The following is a 19,453-nucleotide window of genomic DNA, read 5'->3' on the forward strand; positions in this document are numbered from 1 at the left end:
CAAAAATATTCATCAAAACACAGCTTTAAATTTCCAGTTTATCAAATGCTACTGAGCAGTCCTTACTTTTAAATATAACCTCTCTTCTTCCTCTCCTGACTTTCTTACATCTCTCTCCATCTCTGAGTGAGGTTATCGCTCACTCTTTTCTCACTTTGAATTACAGCAGCTCTACTTTTAGCTATCAGACAAACTAGGAGATTAACTGCATAGAACCAGTTTGTGTGTTTGCTGTTATTTCTTAATCTCACGGAAACATTGCATCTAAAATGGGCTCCTACTTAAAAAGCTGTACTCCCTTTATTCCTGCTCCTCTTCTGTAGAGCTAGCTAGCTATAGAAGTAGCACGATCAAACTTACGGATAAATTTATGAAGTACATTCCAGGGTCCTTAATAGCCAGAAACGATTAAGCTAGGTGGCTAATATGTATATACATGCAGATGTGTTTTAATTGTCCGTTTAACTCTTTATTTACCATGGACTCGCCGGCAGGCCCATTTTACAAGCGCTGTTTAAATGACTGTAACTCCATCATGTGGCACAGCATCCAGGCCGTCACCAACTACAGGAAGACGACAACTGCCTATGAGGGTGACGCCTCCCTACCAGATGCGCTGAACAACTTCTATGAACGGTTTGACACTCAGAATGGCGTGTTGGTGTGTCAGGTTCTGTGTCTCTTTGCAGAGTTAACTCTCAGAAAGCTGCTGGTCCAGATAACATCCCTGGGTGAGCGCTTCATTGAGCACTGCTGTTGTCCCAATGTGCTTCAAGGCCACCACGCTCTTTCCTATGCCAAAGAAGTCCCCAGTGTCCTGCCTCAATGACTGCCGTCTTATTTTACTGATTCCCATCATGATGTAGTGCTTTGAGAGGCTCGTCATGACTCACATTAAGACCAGGTTGCCACCCATGCTGGACCCACAGCAGTTTGCATATCGCCCAAACCAGTCAACAGATGATGCCATCGCCACCACCCTACAGCTTGCTGTCACCCACCTGGACATTAAAGACACATATATACGAATGCTATTCATAGACTTCAGCACAATCATTCCTCAGCACCTGATTGGAAAACTGAGCTTGCTGGGCTTGAACACCTCCCTGTGAAACTGCATCCTGGACTTTCTGACAGAGAAACCTCAGAGAGCCCATATCGGTAACAGCATCTCCAACACCACCACACTGAGCACTGGAGCCCCTCAGGGCTGTGTGCTCAGCCTACTGCTGTTCACTCTGCTGACTCACGACTGCGCAGCAATGCACAGTTCAAACCACATTATCAAGTTCGCCGATGACACGACTGTGGTGGGTCTCATCAGTAAGAACGATGAGTCAGCATACAGAGAGGAGGTGCAACAGTTAACGGACCTGTGTAGAATCAACAACCTGTCTCTGAACATGGACAAAACAAAATAGATGGTTGTTGGCTTCAGGAGAGAATGGAGAGATCACTGTCAACTTAACATCAATGGATCCTCTGTGGAAGTCGTCAAGAGCACCAAATTCCTTGATGTTCACTTGGCGGAGAACCTCTCCCGGTCCCTCAGCACCAGCTGCATAATTAAGAAGGCCCAACAGCGTCTCTACTTCCTGCGGAAAAGCCCATCTCCCACCACCCATTCTCACCCCCTTCTACAGAGCGACTCTCGAGAGCATTCTAAGCAGTTGCATCACTGTCTGATATGGTAACTGCAGTGTATCAAACCACAATACCCCACAACAAATGGTGAGATCAGCGGAGAAGATTATTGAAGCCATCACAGACACCTATCACACTCGCTGCATCCGCAAAGCCACCAGCATTGTGGAGGATCCCACACACCCCTCTCACACACTCTTCACCCTGCTGGCTTCTGGCAAGAGGTACCGGAGTATTCGGGCCCTCACTGCCAGACTGTGAAACAGCTTCTTCCCCCAGGCCGTCAGACTGCTGAACACTCAGTGACGGGAATGACAAAAACACACGCATACCTTCATACACGTCACTACCAAGCACTTATCTGCAGAATCTTATACACACACACACACACACACACACACACACACACACACACACACACACACACACACACCTTCATACAACTATTTACTTTTTGCACAATACTCAGTCTTTTGCACATTATATTGCACTGTTGTGTCTGTATCATTCTGTTCTGTTTGGTGTTGCACTGCCTTACATTTTGTTCATGTTGAATATCAGTTTCCACTTAACTATAAATCTGAAAAAACAGTCAGTTTTTTGCCACTTTAAACTGTTGGTCCATTGTCATAATATTACATTAATGTAAAATGACTGCCGGATATTGAAAGCTGAGGTTATTCTGAAAAAAGGGCAAAATCATTCACTTATAGTATCGGTATGATTTCTGACCCTTTGACAGCCAAAAATAACCAAATAAGTTCAGACGGCCTGTATGATACTTGGTAAATAAAGGGACACTTTCCCGTGATTGTTTTCATGTTGACTTGAAACAAAATAGCCTATGCCTCTCTAAAACATGAAATTGACACAGTGGACTCCACGATTTTTACGTGATATTGGATTGGATAAAAAGCAGTGATTGAGGCTACATCAGTAACATTGCCATTTATGCATTCTTATTCCCTCAATTTAGGCCCAAATCGATTTGATGTTTGAAGGCACACAGTGCTGGGAAATAAAAACTTCCCTCAAACGTGTTAAACTTAAAGTAATGAGCCTATTTTGAAGATGTAAGGAGTAGAAAATACAGATATTTGTGGTAAAATGTAGGGAATAAATATAAAAAACTCAGAAAAATAAATACTCAAGTACAATATTGATACCTTAAAATTCTACTAAAATTCTACTAACAGTATTTGAACTTTGATATTTCCAACTCTGAGCACTCTGAGTACGAAACAATCACAATCACCAGTGTGTAACATTTTTTGCCCTTGTACAGCAGAGTGAGGCTTGTGGCTGTGAATGTGAGAACTATTAGATTCTCTTTTCTAAAGAAATTCGTAAAAGAAACAATGCCAAATAGAGGAGAAGGCTTCAAATTTCTCAAACACCACCAAATAAAGACATTTACAGGATTTGCAGGGGAATAACTATTCTTAGTAAAGTGATGCTAAACATGGAGAAATCAGGCTTCCACTCTGGACAGGTCTAGTCTTGCTGTGGTTTTCACACTGAACACTGCTGAAGGACATCTCATGTCCACGTTTGGGGATGCCAGTGATTTTGATAAATGAAAGCAAATGCAAAACCTTTTTAACAAAATAAATAATGTTTCAACCACATTTTGCGACCCAAACTAATTGAAAAACGGTAGTAGCTATGTACAAAATGTTCAAGATAAAATGGATGGATGTTGATGGAGGAATCTAGTGTGTGTTGAAAATGTGGAACAAGATTCTAGTATTATCAGTTCACTTTGCATTTTTAATATTCTAAATAAATACACAAAAAGGCAACTTCTTTTGTCTGCTCACTTGTTCACATCAGATTGGTGTGAAGGGAGAGGGGGCATTTTAAAGCATTTAAAAACCACAACAAGATAAACTATCCATTGAATGCAGCATCAGCCTACGGTGACTTCCCAGTTCGTGATTCTTGAAATTGGAATTGTTGCATTGTTTGAACGGATACATGAGTAAAATGTAAGTTTTCATACGCAGACTTATAATAACATAATAACTGTATATCACTTCATGTCTCATCAGCGTGTCGCAGTCATGACGAAATTCCTCTGCAGTTCATTTCTATAACTCTATAACTGATTTTAATTAGCCCCTAGGACATAGCTTCCCGATTCCTTTACTCATATCGCACACGTGATGTTTCTATGGAAAAAAAATGTTAAAACTCCAGCGTTGCATGAAAGCGGGGGTTCCTATTCCTTTTCACGGGATTCGTGAAATCGTATAGCTTAATGTTCCTTGTATTGCGCCACTCGGGTCTTTCCTAAGAAGACTGAAACGACACCTCCTCCGCTCTGCCCAGAGAGAACACTCCCACTCACACGCTCACAAGACGCACAAACTCCCTCTCTCTCAGAGATGTCGCACTGTTGCTGAACTGAAGCTGAAAATTCATTCAAAGTGTTTACGCGCATCAGGAGATTGAAAACAGAAGAAGCAGTTGTGTAAGTGCACAGTTCTCCTCGTTATTTCTCGTTTTACGTGACAAAGTGAGTGAGGATATTAATCATCGGTCTAATAATATGTTTTAGTCAAGAAGAGATGACAGTAAAGCTAAAAGCATCCTTATTTTTACAAATCGTTCAGTTTTTATTTTGCTTGAAAAAATCGTCGTTTGTCATTTAATCAAATTAATCGCATTTTTCTGTTTCTGCTGTGCCTCCTTTCTTCATTTCTTGGCTTCATATCTGTTTAAAATTAAGATTTTAGAGGAGGCAGTGTTTTGCTCAAAATTTTTAACGTAACTATTAATTACAGCACATCATCCGATATTAACCGGATCAGTAAATATGGACTAGCCATTATAGTGCAATTAACTCCGTTTGATGACGTCGGTATTTTTTTGGGGGGGGGGTCCACAGTCTTTACAATGCTGTGATTAATTAAATCAATATTTAATTGATGATTAATAGTTGACAAAAGGAAATGTTTGTATTGTATTTTCACACTCCTGGACTGGTTATGAGGTTGGTTGTTCAGAGGAAACCATTAAACAGGTTTCAACATGTCTCTGAACAGATCTGCATAAGACAGATCCAAACAGGTTATAAAATAAACACCTGTGGCACTTATTCAGAAAAAAGTGCTGTAAAAATGGTACTCAGTTAAATTTGTTCACAAGCTGATAGTATTTAGCAGTGTCAGTTATTTCCCAGTAACAGGAGTGTGTCAGTTTATCAAACAGCTTCACAGCTCATTTACTGTTGGACTACTGTTCTTTATTGTAAGTGGGTGTCAAGCTTGTTGTCTGTAATTTGTTGTTCACACATTCGCCCCACCGAGTGAAATCCCATTGTTCAGTGACAGGTTCTCCTTGAACATCTTTAGGTGTTTAGAGTTTGCACCTCCAATCAGTGTCAGCTCCTTTACAGCAGATTAAAGTCTGAGAACCACATCTTTTTTCAACCTTTGACCTTTTTGCACTACTTTCAGTTTTAATTCTGATGCTTGTCTTTGAATGAATTCAAGTCATGCCAGAGTGATCACTATCAGCAGCTTCAAGTTCTATAACCATTTTAGTCTTAGTGGCAAAACCAAAGATAAAATGAACATAAAACAGTCACAAATCCAACCTCAGTCTGTCCACTCACTCTGCAACTGAGTTTTCAAAGGCTTCATGATGTATAGTGTTACTGCAAGATGCCGATTAATGACTCTACCTATAAAGACTTTGACTGAGAGTTAGATCTTAGATGAGTAATAAGAAGTCTATGGCAGATAAAGTCCTAACAGGCCCTTTTATACAGAGTGTTGAGATATTTGTTTGGAGACAGATTATATTACTATGATAAAACTACAGCTGTGCAAAACACGGCCACAAAACTTCACATGAAGCGTATGTTCAAATATGGGTGCGGTCCAGCAACTCAGTGATTTCATGCTTCTGTTGTTCCCCTTGCAAGATGGTCTCCAGTTTAAAACTTATCATACTTCTGTGCCATTACATCAATTTGGAACATATGATTCATAGTACAAAGAAATGGTAAGACTTCTCAGACTGTTTAGAATTACCTGACAATTTCAGAAGATGTGCTCAGATAACAACAAGAAATTAATTAATACAATAAATGTATGGAATGGCTAATAATTTATCTGGTAAATACATTTGTGCCAATAAAAGGTGATAGATAACTTAGTCCTTGCAGCAAGGAAAGTGTCCTCTTTCTTTATTTTAAATCTTTCTTACTCATTTACTTTTTTGTTTTTTCTCTATTTATTTTAACTGAAATTGAAATATCACAAAAAGTAGTTGTTCTCAAACATTCTACTTTCTAATATACCCTACCTTTGTCATCTGCATCAAAAGTCTGAGTAAACCATTGTACTGATGATAATATATTTTGTCTCCCACAGGCAAAGATGAATGAAATTATAGGGAATACTGATGAATCCACTTTCCTGGATTCTCAGTTTCGTTATGTGTTCATCCCGGTTTTCTACATCGTCTTCTTCATCCTGGGCTTCATCTCTAACCTCTACGTGCTGTTTGTCCTGCGCTGTCTTCGTCAAGCCAAGGCCATGGCAGAAATCCGCATCTACATGACCAACTTGACCATCGCTGATCTTCTGTTTGTGTGTGCTCTTCCCTTTTGGATTGACTACTATATCCGTGAGGGAGACTGGGTTTATGGAGACGTCATGTGCCGGGTGACTGGCACCTTCTTTTTCATCAACACTTACGGCACCATCCTCTTCCTTTCAGCCATCAGCATCAACAGATACTGGGCGGTGACTCGGCCTCTGGACGCAGCCTCTTCGGACCACAGAATTCGTGGAATCATCGTCTGTGTTTTTATCTGGGCATTTGTTCTGGCGATGTCTGTCCCTTATCTGGTGAATCCAGGGACCAACGAGCACTTTAAAAACAACACGAAGATCCTTCGCTGCTTTGAGGGATACCAGAATAAAACTAATTATGAGAAGAAAAAAGTGGCTGTCACTCATTTTTTAATAATTGGATTGTTCTTTGGTATCTTTTTGCTCGTTGTGATATGCAATATCCTTATTGCTCGAGTCTTAATTTCTCAAAGGCCTCCAGAATCAGAAATTTGGTCCTCAGCAGCTCTTTCTAAAAAGTCCACTGCATCCTCGACTTTAAAAAGGCCCAGAGGGGTGAAACGGAGGGCTCTCCAGATGTTGTGGGCAGTGGTGGGAGTGTTTGTCCTGTGTTTCCTGCCACACCACATAGTTCAAGGCCCCTGGGCTCTGGCAGTGCTGGAGATCGAAGATGGCTTTGGCCATGTGAAGTACAGCGAGACCACTCGTCGGTTGCTGAACGACGCTCATCAGATCACCCTGGTTCTTATGGGCCTCAACTGCATTTTGGATCCTGTAGTTTATTATTTTGCTACAGGGAAGTTTAGAAGGTTCATCACAGCCCACATTAAAAAATTAGCAAAGGGAGAGGGATGCTCTCAACTGGCCACCACACAGATTTCCATGGATAGCAGGATTCCAAGTCAGAGACTCCCAAGCGAGCACTAGCGGACCTTAGACGAGTGATTCATACAAGTTCAACACATGTCTAAAATCTGACTATGAAACTCGTGTGACTCTCTCATGCTGATGGCGAAGATTACATACAATAAGGCGTTGAGGCATGCACATCTGGGACAATAAACTGTTTAACTTCATGTGATCTCGAACACGTCGCCTTCTGAGTTGCCCCAGAATTTCTGCACTTCCTGTGTGAAGAACAAACCGAAAAGCAGAAGTTTTGCAAGCAGCCAAAACTTTATGTATCTTTAAAGAACAATAGCATCACTCGATGATGACACAAGACATCTTCTCACACAAATCCTGTGGCGATGTTTGACACAAGATTAGGACACAAAAGCAGGAGAAAATGACAGAATAACATACATGTGTGGGTACACCTTATCTCTACACGTCTGATGTTATGTCAGCAACATATGTTGTAATCGCACTGTCTGTCCTCTCTGAGAACAACTTAAATTTTTTTTCATCAGGCAAGTTAAATCAGGTATTGTGACACCAAGGAACAAAAGCAGTAATGCCTGGGGTACGTTTCCTCTCTGGTGTTCAGTGTTGGGACATTTCATTTATGTCTTGTGTTGAAATCTGATAATTCACTGAAACAGACAGAAGTAGCGTACGTATGTGTATTTAATGTGTATCTGTGGAAATGAATTGTTTCTAATGTGAGATTTTTGTTGTCGCAAATTTTGTATTTTCTATTAACTTGAACCTTTTTGTTATTATATATTGTAAAAAACAACAAACAAACAAAAATACTCCCTAAAATTTGAAAATCTTTTGTATGTTTTTCAGTTTTGCAATGTCACGATTAAAAGGAGAAGAAAAACAAGAAGCTTCCAGTTAATATATAAACGTACAAACGCTATTGCCTGCGTAGATGCACTCAGCTTCTCTGGGTTTTAACCACATTTATGGTGTGATAGCTTCTGCGCAACAGATAAAATCTGATAAGTCAGGAAGTAAACTCACTGGCAATTTTCGTATAACTAACCCAGAGATAGAGTTAAAAAAAACAGGCTTGTTTTAATCAGTCCACTTTCCACTGCATGTCTCGATCTCCTTTCACGAGAGACTTGAGTACACACCCTCCCAGGTCACATTGGCGGGTTCCACATCGGCGTAGCCTTGGCTAGTGTAGTTTATGTACACGTCTGTGTCAGGCTGTGGAAGATCTCCCCTAGTGTAAACAGAAATATTATCTGTGAATAGCTTGTAGCAAGAATTAAAGTGCATGACTTAAGTGTGCCTGATTCTTCTCTCAAGACTTACGTTGGTGTGATTTCAGGTCCAGGAACATCTTAAAGAAAAAAGAAAAAAAAGAGACAAAACATTTTAATTCGTACTGATTATGGCACTCATTGCCCTCCATACTTGTAGCCCTCTATACAAGAAGAGCTCAGTGATACCTTTAACTGCTGGAGTGCTGGAGGTGGTCACTGTTCCACTGGTCCTTTGGAAGCCCAGCCAGAAAAAAATAACAGCAGCGATGATGATGATCAAGATCAGAAGAGAAAAGACGAAGGCTGTTATTCCTAAATTCTCTCCCACTGTTCGGAGTTGAGGAAAGAGAAAAGAGACATTAAGACTTGTAACTTCACAGCCAGATGATGCACACAGCATAAATAAAAGATTAATGAATCCAGTCAGTCATTATTGCTATCAATTGTATGATAATCATTTTACAGTTCGCTATTTCAATTTAAAAGTGAAAGCCTTAAAGATTTTTTCCAGGTTTTTATGGAATAAATATAAATTACTCAAAACACAAGTAAATACACCTAAAATTTATTAACATTAATAAATTGTCGAGTATTTAATTAAATGTACCATTCAAATTATTATTTTTTATTCATTTATTTATCTACATAAATATATATTTATGTCCTATTTATGCAATTCTAATATTTATTATTTATTTTTTAAATAAGCAGATTCGATCATCTCTATTTTAGTAAGTTTAGGTTGTGAACAAACACATAACCAACCTGTGGTTTGTGTTGAAATGATGTAAACTGTGTGGGCTTGGTTTGCGCAGTTGACAACTGAAGAACAGCAGCGGTACTCCCCACTTTGCTCTGGCTTGGTCAGGATCAGTTCCCTACTGTTTCCCTCTTTTTCCCAGGTCTCATTTCGCAGGCGTTCCCATGACCAAGTCCAAGTCCCTGATATTATGGAACTGCTGCAGTATAGTCTTACTTTTTGTCCTGCTGCAACCGGGTAGTCCGGCGTGGCCACCACCCATAGAGGAGGAAATTTTTCTGTGAAGGAGAGTGCAGAAATAACAGGAAGTTGAGGTAAAACTGTAACCAATCACATTTTTAAGCAGGACATAGATGTTGCATGCTGAATGCGTACATATAAACTATTTGCTGACCACAAAAGTGATGTAGTTCTAGAAATAGCAGTGTTGGTCTGTTGGTCACTCGATTTACTCATTCAGAGAATGAAGTTAGTGAACTTTGATGTTTTTTTGTCCTTTTTGTGCCACTGTACAGTTTTTTCCCCCCCCAGTGAAATATTCAAAAACTCTTATTGATTCATAAGAGGTAAAGCAAGCCATGGTGATGAAGACGAAGTCCTAACTGCTTTAGTGATCTTCTAGCTTTTAATGTGGTGCCATTTGTAAAGCATTGCTGTTGACCAAACTCAGTAAAATATGTCAGTAATATCTGGTAAAATGAATGGCAAGTCAACTGCACACGATCACATAGGATTTATTCCAGTAACTTAGGTGATCCTCCTGGGTTTTCCCTTTGTTGTTTATAGTTCAGATCCTCTGTTCAACTTAATGTTTAGTTTTAATTATCAAATGTTAAATCATAAGAAGGGTGTAACATGTTATTGAACAGCTCAAAATACTGCAGTACACAGCAATGTTTGGGCTCACAGAGCCACCAGCTCAGTTGAGGAAAGATGAGGCCCCACTCTAACTCTCTTGAAGAAGAGCTTGTTCATGAAGTCTGAAGAAAATATATTACAAGAAAGCTTGCCTAAGAGACCTCAGACGAAATGAAGAATAATATATAATATGAAGAAAGAGAATACAGAAATGAAGAGCAAAGGCGGTCATACCAAATGCTGTTTTTGCCTCATATACTGTATTTATTTGTATGCTTGCACCTGTTTCAATAAATCACACCTAGTTCCTTGCAAAATACAACAAGAGATGACCAAATTTGATTTGATCTATCCTTCTAAAAGTTCAGAGTCTGTATTACCTTTGTGAGTCACTGGAGCTGTCGGGGAAGTCGGAGTCTGGTTTTGGGCTATAAGTGCAGACAAAATAAGAGGCAAAAATTATTCATGACAAAGCATTAGAAGTCCACTTTCTAGATTCTGTTTTAAAATTAAATGGAAGAAATGTGCTTACCTGTACCCTCAAACGAAATAAAAAGGAGAAAAAGGACAGGCAGCATGTTGTTTGTGATAAACAAGAAGCACATACTGCAGTTACCTCTGGCTAACAGGTAGAAAAATGAATCACTGTGGCACTTTAAAATATAGGTGAAAGTGGGGGGAAGTAAAAGACTGGCAAACTGAGAGAAGGGAAGTATAAAGTTCCTTTATACAAATAATCAACAAAAAGAGAGAAATAATAATTGGACTCTTCAATCTTCCATACAGGGGAAACTGTGTGCAGTGTTTCCACTGCCTGGCAATACGAGCAAAAAGCAAACAAAAATATATATACATAAACACAAATGAGAAGAGTGATAAACAAAATGGACTGAAGCTTAGATAATGCCTTTTTACCCAAATCGAGCATCCAATCAGAAATGTGGACTGGAGAATTCAGGGACTGATCCACTGCCTTTCTGACTGCCAGATGACCCACTCTACCACCTGAGCCGCAGCCACTGATTAAAAAACCCCAGGTCTCACCCACGACAGCCTTAAATCCATATAAAGAGCAGCTGCAGCCCCCTGCCCGAGACTGCAACATCAATCTTTTCCTGACTGAATGTGAAGTTACATCTCAACTCAAGTTACATTAATCCAGCTTTTTGAGTACTTGTGATTTTTAAGACATTGCACTTCATGGTAAACCTGGTAAACCTGGAGACTGGAATATTGGAGGACAAAAGAAAAAGTTTCAGACCTAAAAACCTATTTACAGAAGATGAACACTTTCTAGAAGTCATGTTCTTAAGAAACAACAAAAACTCCAGCAAAGAGTTGATACAGGAACTGAAAGAAAAATGTTTTCAGTGGAAGGGTCGCTGATGATCTTAAGGAAGGGAAACAGTGAGAAAAGTCTGAGGTCTAATGGAGTGATCAATCCAAATTTTTTAATTTCTGGTCCGAATTGTCGGAGAAGATCAGGAAAGAGAGTTTGAACAGTGAATGTCTACAGCCATCTGTGAAACACAGTGTAGGTCGTGTCAGTGGTGTTTGCGATATTTTCAAAATATCTGTAAATAAGATTTGAAACCAGCACGCAATAAGATCTGGAAAATGCGTGATTCACAACATCTTCACTTTCAGCATGAAAACTATCCCGAACACACTGACAATGTGACAGTGTGTCAGAAAAATCACACGGTGGAAAGAAGATAAGATAAGATAACTCTTTATTGTCATTGCACAGTCATACATAGTACAATAGTACAATGAAATTGGAAAACTGTCCTACGTCAGCACTACATGTAACACAACACGACACGATGCGACACATCACAACGCAACACAAACAGCACAACACAGTATAATAACTTAGTAATAAAAAAAGAAGAATAAGTGTATGTGTATTGCACACTGTTATTATTGCACCTTGTTATAAATATAAATATTATTGTTATTGTTTTAAACATTGTTACCTTCCCCCTAAAAAAGTCCAGGGAGGTATCCAGTCAGGTCAGCTATTTGCATTGATCAGGGCTATTGCCCTGTTGTAAAAGCTGTCCTTGAGTCTATTTGTTCGGGACCTCAGCAGCCTGAACCTCCTGCCAGATGGCAGCAGCTTAAACACCCGGTGTCCTGGGTGTGTGCAGTCCCGTAGGATGCTGCATGCCCTCTTGAGACAGTGAGTGCTGTACAGGTCCTTCAGGGAGGGAAGAGGATGTCCAATGATTTTTTGGGCCATATTAATGACCGTCTGGAGTGCCTTTCTCTGTGCTGTGGTGCAGCTGGAGAACCACACACCGATGCAATATGTCAGCACACTTTCAATGGAGCAGCGGTAGAAGACGGTCAGCAGCTCCTTCTTCAGGTCCATTTTTCTGAGGATTCTCAGAAAGTGGAGACGCTGTTGGGCCTTCTTTAAAACCACAGAGGTGTTAGAGCTCCATTGGAGGTTTGTGTCTATGTGCACACCCAGAAACTTGAAACTGGAGACCCTTTCCACACACTCCCCGTTGATGCTGACCAGCTGCAGCTCAGACTTCCTCCTTCTGAAATCAACTACCAGTTCTTTTGTCTTGGTGGTATTGAGGTCCAGGTTGTTATCTACACACCAATCTGACAGCCTCTGAACTTCAGCTCTGTACGCCGTCTCATCTCCCCCAGGGATGAGCCCCACCACGGTGGTATCATCTGAAAACTTGATGACTGTGTTGTCTGGGTGGGAACTAACACAGTCATGTGTGTACAGAGTGTACAGTAGGGGACTCAGTACACAGCCTTGTGGAGAGCCGGTGTTAAGGCTGAGGGCTGAGGAAAGATGAGGCCCCACTCTAACTCTCTTGAAGAAGAGCTTGTTCATGAAGTCTGAAGAAAATATATTACAAGAAAGCTTGCCTAAGAGACCTCAGACGAAATGAAGAATAATATATAATATGAAGAAAGAGAATACAGAAATGAAGAGCAAAGGCGGTCATACCAAATGCTGTTTTTGCCTCATATACTGTATTTATTTGTATGCTTGCACCTGTTTCAATAAATCACACCTAGTTCCTTGCAAAATACAACAAGAGATGACCAAAGACATCAATAGCACTTACTTATGACTTACACCTTCAAAAATGCTGCTTTTATTTTAATCCATGACTTATAATACCATAATAATGAGTCACATGAGCTATTTTCTAAATGTATTTTGAAGCGTTTCAATCTGGGTACTGCTGTTTTTGTACCTTCAATGGCCCACATCCATTATCTCATCACTGGTTGTTGATCTTTGTCCCTACTGGTAGTGTAGTTCTACACACAAAGTGCTGTAGAAATTAGCTGACTGTCAGGTTCATGTATATGCATTGTTTTTGCAAAGTGAAGCTTCTGAAATAGGAAGTGGTTACTCTTGCATAACTCATCTGTTGCTAAAACAAAGCAAGAGCTTCAGGTCATTTCTGCACAACAAAAACATTGAAAGAGCCAGATGGAGTATTTTTAAAATCCACATTAGTGGAAAGAATGACTTAATAATTCTAAATTCATAAAGCTACCCCAGCTTTCTTTGGGTGAGAGCCTGGGTACACCATGGACAGGTTGCCAGTCTGTCGCAGGGCTAATACATAAGCTGTGTCCCAATTCAGGGCCTGCATTTGAAGCCAGGCACAGCCAGGTGATGAAGGCTGTTCCAATTCGGCTGCACCAAATGCGGCCAACAAATTAATTTCCTTGAATTTAAAGCATGGGTTGGGTGTATTCTTCGTGCCTCAACCTATCCCAGAATTCATAGCCAATTCCAGTTTCCAACAAGTGGCGGCAGCTACTTAGTTGTAATATTACTCTTATTACTCTTTTCAATACTTTATTAATTAAATTATTATTTAGAATTTGTCCCAGTGTCCTGTTATATTTTAGATAGCAAGGGAGACAGCTGGTGACGCAAATCTGAAGGTTAGACCGTCCCATTTCACAGCCTTGCACTTCGGGCCTTCTCGGTCTTCGGATGCCCTGGCCCACGTACAGGATGCAGACCTTTACCTGAATTGGGACACAGCTAAAGACAACCATTCGCACTCACATTCACACCTATGGGCAATTTAGTGTTTCCAATTAACCTAACCCCACTAACTGCATGTCTTTGGACTTTGGGAGGATGCAAAAGCATGCAAAAGACCTGGCCTGATGGTGGAATTGAACTCGGGACTGCCTTGCTGGGAGGCAACAGTGCTAACCACCGTGCCACCCGGAAAATGAATGAAAAAGTTTAAATGAAAATAAATACATGAATAGGACATATCGGGAGGTATGTGGTAAATAAAGAGAGAGGAAATGTGCCTGAAACGTTACTTTATTCAAAATAGACAACTTTTACTTAAAACTTTTTTTGTGTGCGTAATCGTTGGCATTGTTTTGGTTAGCTCTGGTGTCATCTAGAGGTCTTCCTGCAGTTTTAAGTGGGAGGAAGTGGCTACAGTTGCAAATTAAAAGTGTTGCTAAAACAAAACAAAAAAAACCAGCTGTAGTTTGTTCAAGTCATCTCATGCTGTCTCAGCTGGGTTCTGACTAGGGATGCTAGTTAATCTGATGGGTGATCTGATGAGCTGACCACAACCATGTGATCATCTGGAGATGCGTTTAGGGTGCCTAATCTGCTGTAAGACAAATAATGGCCCCACTAAGCACAAAACAGCTTGGGTGGTGTGTAACTGCTAAATGTTGTGAATGTTGATGGATCAAGTGCGTTTTGTTCTCTGAGTAAAGCTTCGCATTGTTGCAAGAACGTGGAGGGGGGCGTCAGTTCTCGGCTGGGGTTCATCATTATTACAATGTGGAAATCATTTGCGGTTAAATTGTGAATTTTATCAGAGGCGTATTTCTCAGAAGTTCATAGTGAGCTTTGCAATAAAAACAGAGCACTTTTGAAAGCAGCTGACTCAATTCTCACTAATCAAGTATACTGACATGGGTTGTGCAAGCGCAGTGATAAAGACTGAAACCTGTCCTCTAGGAAATTACATTACATTACAGTAGAAACGCAGATATTTTCCTTGATACTGATTTTTTGTTTTTATAAAAGTGTAAGTGTAAGTTTTCATTTCTGGTAACTAAAATATTTTCTCACCTCACGCCACCCCACCGCCTCCTACTAACGTCAGAGGGGAAACCACATGTAGATTATCAGTTCTTCTCTGCACCTCAGACAGACACAGGAAAGAAAAAAAAGTCCACTCCTTTGATGTTTCTTGCCAAAGTAGTTGCTGCTTTTAAACTCTTCTTCATATTAGTCTCTGTCAATAGAGATTACTTTGAAGGTCGATTTAGCCTGAACTGTTAATGCTAACATGTGTCTTCTTATTAAACTCTCCCAAGCATTGATGCCTTTAAGTACCTTTAATATGCCAGTTACTGGTAACTTTAATAAATGTATGCTCTGTGGTAAAAGTGACTTATTAAAGTTTTATAATGGAATTCAAATATTTTGCACACGAAGAAACTTTTCAAGTTGTTGAAATTTTGAAATTTCCCACAGTTACATTTTTAAAAGAAACACCTATAAACTTAGGAGGTGTGTCCAAAAGTTTGACTGATGCATATACAAACTACATTAGTGTATCTGTCACGCTCCTGGGTCATTTTGACCCAGCATTTTCAGTTCTTATATTCCTTTGTATTATGGTTTGTATTCTGATCCTTTTGTCATGCTTTGTTTATTAGTATTATTCTATGTTTCAGTTATTCTTTGTGAGGGATTAGTTCTTAGGTTGTGTCTCTCGTTTAGTATAAGTTCAGTTCAGTGTCAAGTCTGTGTCTGTTTCTTGTTTCCCGTTTTATTGTGAAAGGTTGTGCCTCATCTCAGTGTGTCTAGCTTTGCTCCCCGTGTCTCGTTAGCCCAAACCCTCCCAGCTGTGTCTCCCTCCTGTTTTCCATTCCCTGATTACTCCCCTGTGTATATAAGCCCTGTGTTTTCCTGTGTTCCTTGTTGCGTCGTACCCTCAACTAGCTGTGTGTTCTGCCTCCATGTTTCTAGTGTTTAGTGTGCTTTAAGTTTCACTTCTGTGTCTGAGTCCTGCATTTTGGGTCCACCACTCCTGCTTGCTTGCCTGCCACACAGCCTATCATGGTTTAAATGTGGAGAATGGAACAATTTCAAAGTAGGAGATTAGGACAGACAGAGACAGGGTAGAAACCAAACTCAAACATTGACAAAGCAGCAGTTTGGGTTAATAGCCTCAAGGGGGGGGCATGGAGTGGTTTGGACAACCACTCCATGTTTCCTTAAAGAGTCAGGAGCTCACAAGTCTCAGCCAAACACTCTCTGTGGATTCACAGACGTACCTGCTCCTCACCTGCCTGCCAACTCCCCATCAGCGTTCTTCCGCTTGTCATGGTTCCACCAAGAGTCTGGACTTGAGCAGGACACTAGTTATTTACAAAAACACTTAACTTGGAGGGAAGCTGGGAGTGAGGAGTGGTCAGCTGTCAGGGCAGGCAGAGCAAGGGTAGATAGAGGGCACAAATGAGAACCACGCGGAAAGCAGGTAAACAAGAACACATAGGAAAAAAAGAGAGCAAGAGCAGAGGAGGACTGGGGCAATGACACTGTTCACCTTAAATCGCCACCTCTTAAACCACACCCCCTCCCAAGCTCTGCTCCAATGCACAGAATACTTGAGTTGTGACTGAAACCCGCCCCTTGTCCTAACTGTCTGTCACTGAGCTTTCTGTAAACAAACCTTTTAAGGCTATTAATTATGGATGGAATCTACTACTTGGATCAGAAAAATGTGAAAAAAGTAACATCCAAAATCAAATCTTTAATACTGGCAGGGGCCTGGGCACAGAAAGGCATTCAGTAAAGTGAAACAATTTAGGAACTGAAACTTCCAAGAACAGGCAAAGAGTCTACAAACTGAATAGGAGAAAATGCAAAAATACACAAATCTTAAGCAATATGAGGAACACTGGATAGACAGAGTGAATGTAATGCAAGTACAGTATTTATGAGAAGAATAGCACAAAAATTGAGAAAATTGGGGTACAAAGTGAAAAAAGAACAAGAAGTAAAACTAGAAAGAGGAAAACAATCCATTAGTGAAACAGGAAGTAACCATAATATAAATAATATTAAGACACAGAGACCACACTAAACATGGAGGGAACACGAGGGGACTGGAGCATTAAAGGGTAGACAGAACAGAGGGAGGCTAAATGGGAACATAAAGAGGGAACTAAAAGCACAAGAAAAAAAAAACAAACCTCAAACAGGAACAGGAGCCAAACTTAATAAACTCACTTTGTGGTGCGTTAGTATTCCTTTCTATAAGGTTCAAGAAAAGCGGATTACTAGAAATAATTGATAGATGTTGGGTAACAGATAAAAAAAAGCAGTCTTTGATAAGCTGCAAGTTGTCACATAAATTATCCGGTGCACAATACTTCCCCCTGAATTCTACTGAAGAAGTACAGACTCAAAGAAAATAGAAGTCGATGCTGATTAGATGTGCTTTCTAATTTATTGTCATGCCACTCGTTTGAGTCAAGCTTCATGTTTCAAGAGAAGACTCATAGCTTAAAATGTTATAACTGCATTCACTTAATTCTGAGTGATTTTTAAACTGTGCATTACTTAACAGCCCCCATGCTCGAATGCCATGCCAATGGAGGAGTCCAATGCAGTGCTATTTTTAATAGAGGTTAAACCAAGTTCTTGCTGACTTAAACACCATTTTTCTGTTTCTAATGTAACAAAAGACCGGATGTGTGATTGCGATCCACTTGTGCTCTTTGGCCAGCTATAACTTCCTCTTAATGAAGCTGAGCTGCTGTCTCTCTCTGAAAAAAGGCAAATGGTGATACTGAAATGATCTGTCCTCATGTGTGCGCCTATTAGTTTGTGTTTGTTTTTTCCCTCAAAGCCATTATCTTCATTATTCTTCTATTATTCATCACACATTCATTATTCTGGCTGCAGTCATTACCTTTTGGTTCTCACTTCATCCATAATTGTAGTCTTCTTGTCACAGGATAGCGATAAAATATTGTAGTGAAGCATGTGTGATTTGCGCTAATGCAAACCATAGTTTGTTTTCTTTTATCTTCGTGGACATAAAAAAACTAAGATTTAAACACTTCATTATGCTGCTTTCACTGATCTGCAGAGGGCAGCATCTGCCCAGTGGTTGACGAAGCTGGTTACTGAATCTCTGGAAGATTGAATGAGTCATCTTCTCTGAATAGGAAAATCATTTACATCTCTCTACTTTGGGTGTACAGAAAACAAAAATTGAGAGATCCATTAAGAAAAGCAGAATTTTAAAGCCAGTCCATGTACACTATGGCCACTTTGTTAGGTACACTGATTCACCTGCTTGCAAATATCTGTACAGTTAGTCACATGGCAGCAAGTAATTTAGGCATGTTGACAAGATTAAGACAACCTGCTCAAGTTCAACCTAGGTCAACCTTGAATAGATGAACTAAAGCAACAGAAGAACGCGAAACTGAAGCTACAATTTACACAAGCTCATCAAAACTAAAACTGGAATAATAGAAGACCCTGAGACTCTTCTTTAAAGAAGGTGGCAAGCTTTCCGATAATGTTTTAGCCCTGCTAATCATTCTACAAACACAAAACAGTTTGACACCGCTGTGCCATGGCCAGAACCAGACCAGTCCCAGGGATCGGGACATGAAGCACTTTGGAAGTCAAACCAAAGTCTCCAGTGAGCTCTATTTATCCCATCTCAGATTGTAGGTGAAAAGCTAGTTCACCCATTCACTACCTCTCGGCAGAACTATTGTAATTATTTATTCAGGTTGTTCCAAATTGTTCCTAAAAAGTCTCCAGGTAGTCTACAACGCTGCAGCGACAATGCCAAAGGGAAGAGAAAAAGAGAACATATTTCTCCCACATTGGCTTCTTTTGATTGTCTCCCCGTTAACTCCAGAATTTAATTTAAAATTCTTCTCCACACATTCAAAATCTTGAATAACAAGACCCCATCTTATCTTAAAGACCTCATAGTACCACATCACCTCAAAGGAGCACTTACTTGTGCTTTTAGAGTATCTAAGAGTAAAATGGGAGGCAGAGCCTTCAGCTTTCAGGCCGCTCTACTGTGGAACCAACTCCCATTTTGGACTTGGGAGGCAACGCCCTCTCTACTTTTTTGAAATTGGGTTAAAATGTTCCCTGTTGCTAAAGCTTACATTTAGGGCTGGATCAGCTACCCCGAACCCTTATACTGCTATAGGCTCAAACTGCTGTGAGATTTATTGTAATACACTGTGATGCACGGAGCACTTTCTGTTCATATATCACTCTAGCATGTCATTAAATCTTGTCTTTCTTGCTGTGCTCTTGTTTCTTTTCTCTTTCCCTTCACCCACCAACCGCTCACAGCAGATGGCTGCTGCTCCCTGAACCTGTTGAAGATATCTTTTTATTAAAAGGG

At 40.2% G+C, this 19,453-nt stretch overlaps 2 protein-coding genes across 3 annotated transcripts in view; one reads left to right on the top strand and one right to left on the bottom strand.

The window, feature by feature from the left end:
• The first annotated feature begins 3,974 nt into the window (after positions 1–3,974).
• LOC146365968 (platelet-activating factor receptor-like) lies at positions 3,975–8,412 on the top strand. Its single transcript, XM_084915418.1, has 2 exons — positions 3,975–4,117; positions 6,027–8,412. The coding sequence occupies exon 2, from the start codon at positions 6,033–6,035 to the stop codon at positions 7,155–7,157; it is 1,125 nt and encodes a 374-aa protein (XP_084771544.1). The 5' UTR covers positions 3,975–4,117; positions 6,027–6,032; the 3' UTR covers positions 7,158–8,412.
• LOC146365969 (uncharacterized) overlaps positions 8,235–19,453 on the bottom strand; it is a 35,195-nt gene continuing 23,976 nt past the window's right edge. Inside the window, exons 1-6 of one of the 2 annotated variants that reach the window (XM_084915419.1) lie at positions 10,543–12,771; positions 10,391–10,438; positions 9,158–9,430; positions 8,579–8,719; positions 8,442–8,469; positions 8,235–8,349 (exon numbers count right to left, since the gene is read on the bottom strand). In XM_084915419.1, coding sequence (XP_084771545.1) covers positions 8,235–8,349; positions 8,442–8,469; positions 8,579–8,719; positions 9,158–9,430; positions 10,391–10,438; positions 10,543–10,615 — 678 coding nt within the window. In that variant the 5' untranslated portion in view covers positions 10,616–12,771. Of the gene's footprint in view, positions 8,350–8,441; positions 8,470–8,578; positions 8,720–9,157; positions 9,431–10,390; positions 10,439–10,542; positions 12,772–19,453 lie in introns of those variants that run through there. The other variant, XM_084915420.1, reaches the window with a different exon arrangement.

Source organism: Perissodus microlepis, chromosome 19 (genome assembly GCF_051167445.1).
Source record: "Perissodus microlepis isolate ML-2025 ecotype Zambia chromosome 19, ASM5116744v1, whole genome shotgun sequence".
Classification (NCBI taxonomy): Eukaryota; Metazoa; Chordata; class Actinopteri; order Cichliformes; family Cichlidae; genus Perissodus; species Perissodus microlepis.